The sequence below is a fragment of the Sceloporus occidentalis genome, unplaced genomic scaffold (genome assembly GCF_023333645.1).
Source record: "Sceloporus occidentalis isolate IW3139 unplaced genomic scaffold, rSceOcc1.0.p SCAF_10, whole genome shotgun sequence".
Lineage (NCBI taxonomy): Eukaryota > Metazoa > Chordata > Lepidosauria > Squamata > Phrynosomatidae > Sceloporus > Sceloporus occidentalis.
Genome location: NW_028316990.1, coordinates 8851209 through 8864346, shown reverse-complemented (window position 1 = coordinate 8864346; position 13138 = coordinate 8851209). Strand labels below are relative to the sequence as shown.

At 45.2% G+C, this 13138-nt stretch overlaps 1 protein-coding gene across 5 annotated transcripts in view; it reads left to right on the top strand.

Annotated features, from left to right (window-relative positions):
• The window catches only part of LOC149305809 (piezo-type mechanosensitive ion channel component 1-like), a 95298-nt gene that overhangs the window by 31973 nt on the left and 50187 nt on the right, over nt 1-13138 (top strand). For all 5 annotated transcript variants that reach the window (XR_016282450.1, XM_089539722.1, XM_089539721.1 and 2 more), the window contains exons 2-3: nt 1888-1983; nt 9583-9705. Coding sequence is in view for 4 of the 5 variants with exons in the window: in XM_089539722.1 (XP_089395848.1) it covers nt 1888-1983; nt 9583-9705 (219 nt within the window). In the remaining variant the exon portion in view is untranslated. The remainder of the gene's footprint in view (nt 1-1887; nt 1984-9582; nt 9706-13138) is intronic.

Below are 13138 nucleotides of genomic sequence, written 5' to 3'. Positions count from 1 at the left end.
GGTATGGTGTTTCAATGATGCAAGAGTCCAGAAGCCACACCAAAGCCACGCTCCAGTCCTTAGGGCTGGAGCGTAGCTTTGGTGCGATTTCTGGACTCTTAGGACGCATGCATCATTGAAACACCATACCTCCACTGTGACTCGAAGCAGCTTTATTTTGGCTGTCTGTAACAGGCCATAGTTAGCCTTCTCTGTCAAAGAGTTCTGGTGCCACAACAATTCCTCCTTACTATCCTTCCTTAATAATCCTTTTCTTCCTTCCATAGTATCCTTCCTTTACTACTTCAGTATCCTTCCTCCTTTACTTGTCTTCCGTAGCATCCTTCCTTATCTCTCCTTCCTATCCTTCCGTAAGTAGGAGAAGACTTGGGCTTTTTGTCTCTTTTGGGAGGTCTCTGATGGCGGATATTGCTTCGGAAGCAATGAAAGACCTTTCATAGTGTGCTGCATTGTTGCTTATATTATTTATCCTTTTATAGGTCTGTTTTTAACTGGTTTTAATTCTGTTGTTGGTCTAATTATATTTTAAACTTTGGGGTGATATCATTTTCTTTAGCTGTATCTGGCGGCTAAAAAAAGGCAGAGCATAAATAAGGATCAATGTCTTTATCTTTATAGTCACAGTCCTATGATGATGTCTGGTGAAAGATGCAGATAGGCCTTGCAGGTGGTTGTTCTTTATTGAGCGGCATCTTCCAGGAAAGCTAATTTTTCGTCCTTTTGGTTCTGAAAATGCCATTCCTCCCCCCCAAAAGCCTTTGGAGCATCTCACTATCCATTGCAGACTTGCAAAAGGATCCCCAGCGTCGGAAGGCCAAACCCTATAAAACCAGAAAGCTGTCTTGCTTAAGCTCCTGGTCATAAAGTTTAATATCCCTGGGAGAGCATGAAGCTAAAGTAATGACTGCTAATAATAAAAAAACAAGGTTATTAGTGTTGCTTCCATGCATTTGTTTAGCAACAATAGTCATAAAGTGCCTTCATGGGGTGCATCTGCATCGCAAAAATGATGCCATTTTTGACACTACTTTTCAGTGCTGTAGCTCCATCAATGAGATGCTGGGATTTGTAGGCTTGCAAGGTCTTTGTGCTTTGCTGACCAAGAGTGCTACAAATCCCAGCATCCTGTAGGATGGAGCCATGGCAGATGGGCTAAGAAGACTCAGAGGTGGTAGAGCGGAGTGGTTGAAGCACAAGGCGACGAGACACCCTCCTTTTCCAGAACTTGTCCTACATTTCCACTTTCTGTCCAGGAGGGATTCCAAAATGCCCTCTGTTTTGAGCATGACTGAGAAGCATGGATGTATAATTTATACGAGCATTTTTAGCTTTTGCAGTTGGCCCTCCATATCCACGGATTCTGTATCCATGGATTCAACCGTGGCTTGAAAATATTCAAAATATTCCAAAAAGCAAACCTTAAACCTAAAGGAGCGGCAGGAAAGAAATAATTAGTAGTAGTAGTAGTAATAGTAGTATTATTGTCAGATGCCATGGTGCAGACTAATGGTATGGCTGCTCCTGTCTCAACTCCTACAAGATTTTCCTTAGTTTCTATGGCTGTATCATAAGCAGCAACACAAGTCTGTGGCATTTGGGTATTCCTTGTCATAAGCTGTACATCTACGTTGTAGAAATAATGCACTTTGGTGACACTTTAAGTGCTGCAGCTCCATCCTATGGAATCCTGGGATTTGGAGTTTTGCAAGGTCTTTGCCTTTCTATGCCAAAATATGCTGGTGCCAAATCAAACTACAAATCCCAGTATTCTGTAGGATGGCAGTTAAAGCAAACTGCATTGATTCTGCAGAATTTTGCATTAATGTCAAATTGTCAAGGATTGTTTTGATTCCCATGCTGATCCTCGCTCTTCTTTTCTCTCTTTAGCATGCCTCTTCCGGTTCAACGGACTCTCCTTAGTATACCTTCTCTACCTCCTTCTCTTGCCGTGGTTCCTGAGCCCCACTGAATGTACTATAAAAGGTAAGCCGTCTGTATTTTCATCGCTTGATTTAGCTGTGTAAGAACAGAGAGTCCACAATTGTCAGCTTTGTGCAAAGAAAATAATAATCTGGGCTCTTCTGTAGTGTGTGCATTTTCATGTTGGTTTGCTTTTTTTTCTTTTTCCATGTTTCCACAGTTTGGAAAGCAATGTTATTGTAAGCCCATATTCCACTTTGATTTTGTATTTGGAGATAGAAAGTCTTGAAGGAAAGCAAGTAGAAAGTGTAAGGAGCAGACATCCCAAGGGATCTGGGGATGTTTAGCCTGGAAAAGAGAAAGTTAATGGGAGACATGATAAATATTGTTTAAGTATTGGAAGGGATGTCATATTGAGGAGGGAGCAAGCTTGTTTTCTGCTGCTCCAGAGAATAGGACACAATGGGACAATGGGTTCAAACTACAGGAAAAGAGATTGCAGATTCTTCATTATTCCCAGACGAATAAGCAAAGGTTAAGAGGTGATATGATAGCCCTGTTTAAGTATTTGAAGGGGTAACATGTTGAGGATGGAGCAAGCTTGTTTTCTGCTGCTCCAGAGAACAGGACCCGGAACAATGGATGAACTTTCTGATAGTAAGAGCTTTTCGACAATGGAAGAGGCTGCCTTGGAGAACGATGGAGTCTCCTTCTTGGGGGGTTTCAAACAGAGTTTGGATGGCCATTAGTTGGGAGTGCTTGGATTGTGTCTTTGTGCATGGCCAAATGGAGTTATAGTTTTTTGTGGGTTTTTTGGGCTATGTGGCCATGTTCTAGAAGAGTTTATTCCTGACATTTCACCAGCATCTCTGAAGATGCCAGCCACAGATGCCGGCAAAACGTCAGGAATAAACTTTTCTAGAACATGGCCACATAGCCTGAAAAACCCACAAAAAACGATGGATGCCGGCCATGAAAGCCTTCGACTTCACAAAATGGGGTTAGACTGGATGACCATTGGAGCCTCTTCCAACTCTGAGATTCTATGAACCCCACAGAGAGACCTGGTATCTTTACTTTCTTGTCCTTGACTTTGAGCCAGTATCATGGTTTGGAGTGTATGGGTATGCTGTGAATTAAAAGAATATTCCCCTCTAGTTGGACGTATTCAAACAAAGGTTGGAGGGCCACCTCTTTAGGAATGGATCCCTGCATTGCAATGGTGGCCTTTGGGAGTCCCTTCCAATTCTGTGACTCTATAAAATTCTACAAAGTAGGGACAATGCAATGCAGGGGGAGAGCTATAAAACTGCATGCTGTTCCTGGCTTGCTCCAACATCTTGCTCCTTTTCCGTTTGCTGCTGATTTTGGAGCAGAATGGCAGGATCCCCAGTGAGCTCTGTTTCCCAAATTCCCCCTTCTTCCTCCGTTTCCCCACCCATTAGAGCTAGGAGTTGGTTTCCTTCCTGGCAAGCCTGTCCCCAGGGTCTCTGGTGGAGGTATTTTTCTTTGCTCTGCATTCAGTCGCTTCCCAGCTGGCCTTTGGCTACCTGCCACTTGGTTTCTGATAGGAGATATGTCATAAACCCTTCCTGTTTTGGAAGGACAGGGCTGCTCTGCTCTTGCTGAAAGGATTGCTTTTGCTAGGAGTTGGGCCCACTCAGGCGGTTGTGACGCAATTGTGTGGCCCTCCAGATGTTGGCATCTGCAACTCTCAGCATTGCTCACCATGGGCTCTGCTGGCTGGGGCTGCTGGGAGTTGAAGCATCTGCTGGGCTGCACACTTTCCTAGTCCTGAATGGAGAATAAACCTGAGTCCAGGAACCCTCTCACTGCCCAGAGTCATAGTACTGTGATTTCACTTTAACTGCCAGGGTTACATCCTCTGGCGAGGCAATAGAGCTCTCCGGCTGAGAATGACAACTATTCCATCCCTAAACTACAAATCCCAGGGTTGCATAGGATGCAGTCACGACAATTCAAGTGAAATCATAGCACTATAAATGTGTCCCGTGAAAGGGTCCGAAGTGAGAGCTGCAAATGGATTTGCATCCAGGTCATCATACAAAATGGATAAGCAAGACAAGGAGCAGTAACCTGAAGACTATTGAGAATGAATATTTCAAAGTACAGTCAGCCCTCCCTTTTCACGGCCTTGGGATCCGTGACATTGCTCTTTGCGGATGGTGAGCAGGGAGGGAACAAAATGGTGTGCATGCTGGAGTGTGTGGCCATTGAAATACATGGGACCCCAATATTGGTGTATTTGCAGATTCGTGGGGGTGGGTGGGTCCAGAACAGATCCCCAACAGATCGGAAGAGACGACTGTAAAGAATTTCTGTGGCTTGTCTGGATTAAGTTCACCTCTGCTCAGTCCATTGCTGACAACAGTTGAAAGACTGCAGAGCTGTTTAAAGAACATCCATTTGCAAAGCAACAACAGCCTTTATTTCAACCATAAGTCTGCCCAGATTGTGGGAATGTGGCCCACGAGACGTGAAGGTGAAGCCTTGCTCCCTGTGGGGTTGCACACCCCTGCTTTAAGCTTGAGGCATTGCTTGAATGACTTTGCCCCCTTGTTCTATGCAGGTGGGCATGTGCATGCATAAGTCAGGCTATGCATGCAGGGCCAAAAGGTCAGCATTCGGCAATGGACAGACTCCACTGATAGTGGTAGAAGCAGAGTTGCGCAGATGTCATGCTCATCCGTACCTTCTCTTTGCAAGTTACACATCGTGCAATGTGTGCTGTGGTTGCATAGCCTATGCTTTGCATTGTGGTTGTGCATCCTGTACTTTGCACTGCCATTGTGCATGATGTATTTGGCATTGTGCAATGGCTTGCAAGCATGGACATTTGTTGTTCAATGCCGCTGTTCTGCATGAGGGTCACATAGCATTTATGTAGTACATTTCTGCATGTGGGTATTTACATGGTGTTAAGAGGGATGGGTGATCTTGGGCAAGTCACACTCCCTCAGCCTCAGGGGATGGCAAAGGCAAACTCCCTCTGAAGAAACCTGCCAGGAAAACCCTGTGATAGGTTTGCTTTTGGATTGCCATAAGTCAGAAACAATTTGAAGGCAAACAACATGCAAAAGGGATCATGGTTAGGGGCCTTCAGGTGTGCACATCCCCTCCACAGAAGTATCCACAGCTGCCTGACAACCCAAAGATTGCACAGTGCAAAGGGAATCTGTCCCAGAGAAAGACCCAAAGGCACCCACAGAGTCATACCTGTTGAACCCCAGACAGAAAGTAGGTTTTGCACACTTCCCTTGTGGTCCACATCACGTCCTTGTGTCTGCCTCTTCTCTGACCACATTGAACCTTGAGTCTCCTTATAGTCTCTCTTCCGTCCACCCCATACTTTGGGCTCCCACCCTTTGCCCCTTGCAGGTATATTTAGCCAGAGGTGTGGGGCACGAACGGTGCTAAAGAAGGCACCATGTCCTCAGCTCCTTCCTCTTGTGGTCTCCCCTCTCCCCCAGTTTGGCTGTGTTCGTGGTTTGCTTGTCTTGCTGCTGTTCCCTAGTGGGAAATGGAGGTTTAAATTAAAACCGAGGCATCTCTCCCCCAGCTATCTCTTCCTCCTATTCATAGCTGCCTTGCTGTGAATGAATGGGCTCCAGCCAACAGAGAACGCTTAACCAAGAGAGTTCAAAAATGAGTTGGCAAAGGGCAGGGGAAGGCGGGCATGATGCTAAAACGCTTGTGGGTGGTTGCTTAAATCTTTGCTCTTTCTCTCATCTCCTTGCCCTGAAATTGTTCAACTAAAAAGGACATTGGGAAGTTGAAGACTTTCATGGCTGGCATCCATAGTTTTTTGTGGGTTTTTTTGGGCTGTGTGGCCATGTTCTAGAAGAGTTTATTCCTGATGTTTCACCTGCAACTGTAGCTTTGGCATTTTCTGAGAAGTCTCTAAATTTCCCTAAAGATGCCAGCCACAGGTGCTGGCAAAATGTCAGGAATAAACTCTTCTAGAACATGGCCACATAGCCCCAAAAACCCACAAAAAAAGGACATTGCACACAGAGTGAGAGAAAAGCAGGGAAGGGTCCCAGGCTCACCCAGGTGGTCGTTTTGAGCAGATGAGGGTGAGATGGTTGGATCTGGGCTTTTGTGTGTGTGTGTGTGTGTGTGTGTGTGTGTGTGTATTCAAGTTCCACAAATCCCCCCAGTCCAGCAATGGACACAGATAGTCCAATAGCTCAATCTGAGCTTGGGAAGTTAAGCGCAAAAAACACCATTTCATGTTTTTCAAGTGCTGGGTCTGATTGTATGAGACACACTCACATGTAGAGTAATATATATATATATATAGCATATAATATCATAGCATGAGAAGGCGAGACACTGGACAGGATCTCGTGGGTGTCATGTACACATTCCCTTATGGAAATGGTTGGATATTTTTCTTGGAAACGGAATGGATGTGTTCGGTTCAGGGTTGTGGAAGTGGAGTTGCACATGTGGTTCTGCATGGACGTGTATGCACATTTGCACATGCCTGTGAATTGTGCATGGATGTACATGTGCATTTGGTTGTGCGTTCTGTTGGACATTTGGTGTCCGGTCCAATTGCTCAAGGGTTATACAGTGCAATTAATGCCTAAGTCTGCTTATGGAAATTTATGCTCTCTGTGTATATGTACCTTCAAGTTGCCGGTCGATGTATGGCAACCCCATGAATTTCACAGTGGTTTTCTTAAGCAAGGAATCCTCAGAGCTGGTTTTGCTAGTTCCTTCCTCTGAAATATAGCCTACAGCTCCTGGTATTCATTGGCTGTCTCTCATCCAAGTACAGGCTAAGTATTCTGAAATGTGAAACACTCCAAAATTGTCCATATGGGTTGCTTTCTGACTTTCCTATATTTTAAGGTACACAAACTTTGTTCCATGCACAAAATTATTAAAATTATTGTGTACAAAATTACCTCCAGGCGATATGTATCCTGTGTATACGAAACAGAAATGAATTTTGTGCTTAGACTTCAGTCTCATCTCCAAGATAATCTCAATATGTATATGTTCATAAAACCGGGGGGGGGGGGGGGGAGGGGAACGATCTAAAATACTTCTGGTCTCAAGCATTTTGGATCAGGGAGGCTCAGCTTATACTCGCCAAGGCTGACCTTGCTTAGCTTCCAAGGGATCTGGTACCTTGAGGGCATTTAGACCCTAAGTGTCCATTCACCATTATTTGTAGCTCTTTGGGAAAAAATCCACTTTTTCCTCCTGCCCCAAATCTCTGCTGACCCCCCAATTTTGTCTCTGATCTCTCTGACAAATCCATAACAGGAGCCATTGTTAATGGCGCTGCCTTTTTAAATATTTCATGGCCTTGTGTGCCATCTGAGCTTTCTTCCCGACAGAGACCTGAAAGGCAAAAAAGGAGGGAAAACAAGATTTTGGGAAGGATGGTTGCTCTCTGTAACCTTTCCTCTCCTTCCTGGCTGCCATCGGTGGTCCTCTCTAGGGATGCTGGACGGCTGCTGTTGGAAAAGTCTCATCTTTCTCTCTTCTTTGCTCCTTTCTCTCTTTCCACCCTCCTAAAAATCCGGAGAGGAAAATGTGAGCTCTCTTTCTCCTCTTCCCTCCCTTTCGCACATTCCTCTTGTCTCTCCTGGAGGCAGCACTCTGAGATTTATGAGGCATGCCCAAGGAGGGCAAGGGGTTTTGGAACAGCATCTGGTGGAAGATCTGACTCCCCTCCTGGGCCGCTTTTCTTGGGACGCATCCGGGTGGAATTTTCCATCCGTGGGCTGCCACAAAGGTGAGCCGCCAGGAATGGAGAGCAAGGCTTGCAGCCGGCAGAGCTACATCCTTGCAAAGCAAAGATATTTGTGTGCATGTGTATGCCTTGCGATGCCTCAGCCGGGTTTGATCCTGTGCGGCATTAATGCACAGAGCCAGCATGGCATAGTGGTTTAAGATTGGACTATGGCTCTGGAGACCAGAGTTCGATTTCCAGTTCAACCATGGGACCCATTGGATGACTTTAGGCAAGTCACACACTCTCAGCCTCACAAGGCAAAGTCCCCTGAACAAATCTTGCCAAGAAAACCCCATGATAATGTGTAGTTGAAGGCTTTCATGGCCGGCATCCATAGATTTTTGTGGGTTTTTCAGGGTGGCCATGTTCTAGAAGAGTTCATTCCTGACATTTTGCCAGCATCAGTGGCTGGCATCTACTTTTTTTCCAGGCCAGCATTCTCTGAAGATGCCAGCCACAGATGCTGGCAAAATGTCAGGAATAAACTCTTCTAGAACATGGCCACAGAGCCCGAAAACCCCACAAAAGTCTACAGTTTAACATTGCTTTAACTGCCATGGCTCCATGCTATGGGATCCTGGGATTTGCAGTTTGTTGTGGCACCAGAGCCCTCTGACAGAGAAAGCTAAATATCTCACAAAAGTGCAAATCAAAGAACTCCGCAGCATGGAGCCACGGCCATTAAAGCGGTGTCAAACTACATTAATTCTGCAGTGTAGATGCATCCTCTGTCAGAGTTGACTTGAAGGCACAATGCAACTACAGTGTATATAACCTACATATATATATATATACATACATGTGTGTGTGTGTGCGTGTGTGTGTGTGTGTGGTATATATGGTACCAGTCTCTTGATCACTCCATCATGTGACGGGGAATTCCACAGTTTAACTCTCTGGTTAAGAGGCATTCCTCCTCCTTGTCTTTTCTTTTCCATTTTCCTATGCAACCAAAGGCCAAGAAAACCCTGTGATAGGTTTATGATAGGGTTCCCATAAGTTAGAAATGATGTGGAAGCTTAGGGACGGTTTGCTCTGTATTGTACTTGCTTCTTCCTAACCCACAGTATGATCAGAGGGATCTCTGGATTTGGCCCTCAGGATGTTGCTGGACTCCATCTCCCATCAGCCACATGCAGCACTATTTGTGGTCAAGGATGACGGGAGTTGTAATCCAACAAGAGATGGAGGAATGCACGTTGTTTTTGCATCCATACTTTTGCATCCATACTTTTGTTTGCATGATTTGCTTGCTATGCGCAACACAAAGAGCCATAGTTGTCGAGTTAACTGCCTTGTGCTGTGTGAGGCTTCACACTCCAGGAGTAGCCCATTAGTATGTTTTTATGGTTGCCTGGTTTGTGAGATTAGGGCGGTTGCAATCTTTTCCAACACAAACAGCTTCTGCAAACATAGAGCCAGATATACTGCATGAAAGACACATGAGGAAAGGAACAAATGTGTTGCGGTTGCTTTGAAGTAAATGGTCTAGGTTGGACAGCCTCTTCTAGCCTGGGAGCCGAGTTCAATTCCAGATGCGTTCTTGAAGGTTGCATTACAGTGGTGGCCATGGCCAAAGATACAAGGGGCTTAACAATACCAGCACATCTAACTTTTATTTTGGCCTTTGAAACGCAGCTTCTACAGTTGTTTGGTTGTATTGTTGTTCATTGGTGGAATTGCCAAGTTTGTTCTCGTTTCATTCATACATATTGTCTTGACTGTTTTCTCACTTTCTTTCTTTATTGTATTTCCAGCCTGCTTAGTTTCTTCAGTGATTTGTTGTCGAATCTCCCCATCTTAATTTCAGAAGTTAAATGTTTCTGAATGTATTGAAAATGCGAGGAGAATGCTAAGCAGTGATGCCTTTGTGCTTTGGCTTGCAGGTCACCCGGGGCGCTTCCTTCGCGCTCTCCTGGCCACCAGCATCCTTTTCCTCCTTGCCCACCTGGTCTTCCAGGTATGTCTCTACACTGTGCCCAGCTTCGACCAGCTGCTTGGACACAACTGTAAGTATTTTGTTCTGTCTTGTAGACTCTGGTTGGTTGGAAAGCTCATTTTCTGACTCTGGGATCCTCCAGCAGCTGCACAGATTGCCCAAAATACAGTGTGCCCGCATCACACGTGGCTTTCAGCGTATGTGCCAGAAGAAGTAATGGCGGCTGTGCCTGTGGCGCCCATGCCACGTTGTGCCATGGGCATGAGCCCCATTGTTTTTAATGGGGCTCCACCATACGCGGTATTTCCCTTACACTGTGGGGGGGGGGTCTGGAACAGATCCCCCACGTAAGAGAAGGGTGCACTGTATTAGAAAACAAGTATACAGAAACAAAAACCCAACTTGACATAGTTTTAGGTCCATCCAGACAGCACGTGCCATGATAACGTCACTCGAGCGCAGTGCCCAAACGGCGCTGGGTGGAAGGGGTGTCATCATGACGTGTGAGTGTGCCTGTGGTGCCCTTCTGGGATGCAAAAAGAACCCACCGGGAAGTGGGTTCTTTTTGCTCCCTTTGGAGGCCATGGCCTCCATCCAGGGCAAAAACGGACGGCGTTTAGCCACCTGTCTGTACAGCCCCAGTTTCCCAATAAAATTATGATACACATTTATACGTATACATTCTATTAACCTAGTCCATCGCAAGTCTTCGCATGTCATCCCTCATAATTCAGATTACTTCTATAAACAAGTTAAAGTCTTGATTATCTTATTCTTAACAACCCTTGGTTGGATTAAGTTAATTTCCTGTGATCAAACTGCTTCCTTGGTTATTATCTTCCTTGTATTTTACTGGCTCAGTTTCTTCCACTTCTTTTTCTGTGTTACTCTCTCTGTGTTGTTGCTACAGCGTGTATTCTGATTTTTGTTTCCTTTCACTTGCCTTTCTCTCTTTTTCTATTCCTATTTCTCTTTTCTTCATTAGCACTATTTGGTGCTCTATTTTTGGTTGCAATGCTCTTATGGTTTTGTTCCATTCTAATTAACATTATAATAATATAACTTATTTATATATTTACTAAAGAGAGCCAGCATGGTGTCTATACCCTGGAGATCAGGGTTCGATTCCCAGCTCAGCCATATAAACCCATTGGGTATTCTTCGGCAAGTCACATATTCTCTCAGCCTCAGAGCAAGGCAAAGGCAAACCTCTTCTGAACCAATCTTGCCAAGAAAACTCTGTGATGCCCCATATGATTGCAAAATGCCATATTGATAGTGAATTTCAGTGCTGCACAACCCAAAAGTGCAAGCGATGTGCATGTGCAATGTGCATCTACATGCTCAAGTACAAGAGTGCTGCACGAACTGAATACAGACCTTCTGCATCGGATAAACCTGTATCAGATCTCAACAGGATTTGGGCTTGTTTTGGACTGAGTAGGCTTTCCTGTGATCCGTCAAGACCTTCTTGCAGCTTTATGTTCTCATACATGAAAGATAAGAGGGATCAAATGTTCTCCTTTCAGCAACACACTCTGAACCCATGTGCGTTTTGCATTGGAACAATAATGTTCTTCTTCCCGCCTGCAAGGCTGTTCTTGCCCCCCTGCTGCCTTTCTGCAGATACTTTGATCGGTGGTGACATTTTGGTTTAGAGAACTATTTACAAGCGGTTGTAAAACAGAAATTCGGAAAGCCGGGGGCTTGACCCGACGAGGAGCAGCCGAAATGTGAGGTCTTGCAATCTCGCAGTGGGCTTGTTTTCCTTGTCGTCTCTCTTTGCCAACTGCATCGGGAGGGAAGAAGGAGGCTGGGGTGTCTGGCAAACATCTGTCTTGCTTTCGGAGCAATGGAATCAGAGGCATGGGAGATATATATATTCCCTGTATGGAAATTCAGCCTCTCTCGTCTTCTCCAGATGGAACAACCTCACTTGTCAGATGGACTCATTTGTCACCTGGACAGAAACTGGAATGCCCTTTGTCCCAACAAAAAAAGTTTTGAAATGGATTCTATGAGCTTGCCTTTTTCCCCTTTTTCTTTAATATAGAGTCAGATAGCACCATTGAAATGTTGTGCAAAAGGGGCATGGACATTATTTGCGTTATACTTTCACATACAAAACCCAGAGCTTTGTTGTTGTTATTGTTGTGTGCCTTTTAATCGTTTCCAACTTACGGCGACCCAAAGGCGAAGCATCATGAGGCTTTCTTGGCAAGTTGCTTCAGAGAGGCTTTGCCCTTGCCATCCTCTGAGACTGAAAGAGCATCACTTGCCCAAGGTTTTAATGGGCTTCCAAGGCTGAGCCAGGATTTGAACCCTGTTCTCCAGAGTCAAAGTCCAGCACTCAAACCACTACACCACATTGGTTTACGCTTTTACATACAAACCCCATAGCTATGTGTCTCCAAAGGTTGGGAACATTTGGAGCCAGTCTTAACTATGGGGCAAGTGAGAAGCTGGAGAGCCTTTAGATATTCAGAGCCCAGGCACTAGAGAAAGCAGAGATGGGGAGCCTCCAGCCCTAGGGAAAAATAAGACAAATAATGGGCTTTGTAGTTGCCCATTTTGTTGTGTTTTAGTCCCTTATTCTAAGAGGTATTGCTTGCATTTCGGGCTGGGTTACTGAACTTTAAGCTAACACATGCCCGGCATTTTTGACTCTAGCCTTTTTGCCTTATTGCTGAAATATGTCTGGTGTGGCATAGTGGTTTGAATGTTGAACTATGACTCTGGAGACCAGGGTTTGATTCCTTCTCAACTATGAAACTCGCACTCTCTCAGCCTCAGGGGAAGACAAGGGGATATTTTGGATTTTTGGATAAGGGTTACTCCACTTATGCAGCAGCAAATGCCAGAGTTCCTGATACATTTGCACTGTCCATCGGAAGCTCTGTCCCAATGTGCTTCAGAGGCTGGTGAGATGGATGCTCTTGAGAGAGGCAAGGCTTGGCTCTGGCGGACATCAACACCACTTGACCCATCTGCCCCCCATAACAGCTGCGTCTGAGCTGTCATCGCCCTGCGCTTCTTCTGCTGGTGCTGGCCCCATTTTTTTGGCTTGCTTCCACCTTGGATTCCCCAGACCTGATAAGGAGAACAGCTTAACTGGCTTCCCCTACAAATAGAAACAGGGAAGAGCCCAGGTTGCATTCACTGCCTTCCAGAACTTTAAACCAGAGGAGAGAGGGAAACCTGCTTCTTGGCTGACTGGCTAGCCTGGGTTTGCATCTTCATAATCTTTACCACCATCATTTATTGTTAGATCCTAAATCCATAAAAGAGCAATACATTTATTGGCCCACTGAAATGCACAAAATACATCATGCAAGCTTTCAAAGTTGATACACCCCTTCTTGGCCATGCAAGGACTGAGGGTAAAGAATAGTGGTAGTCAAACTTCCACTCCATTAGCAACAGAAAAGTAACTTATCTTGAAATCCAAGCTGCTCCTGTCCTGGGTGACACTAGCTGCCCCTTTCTTAGGCAGAAAACCTATA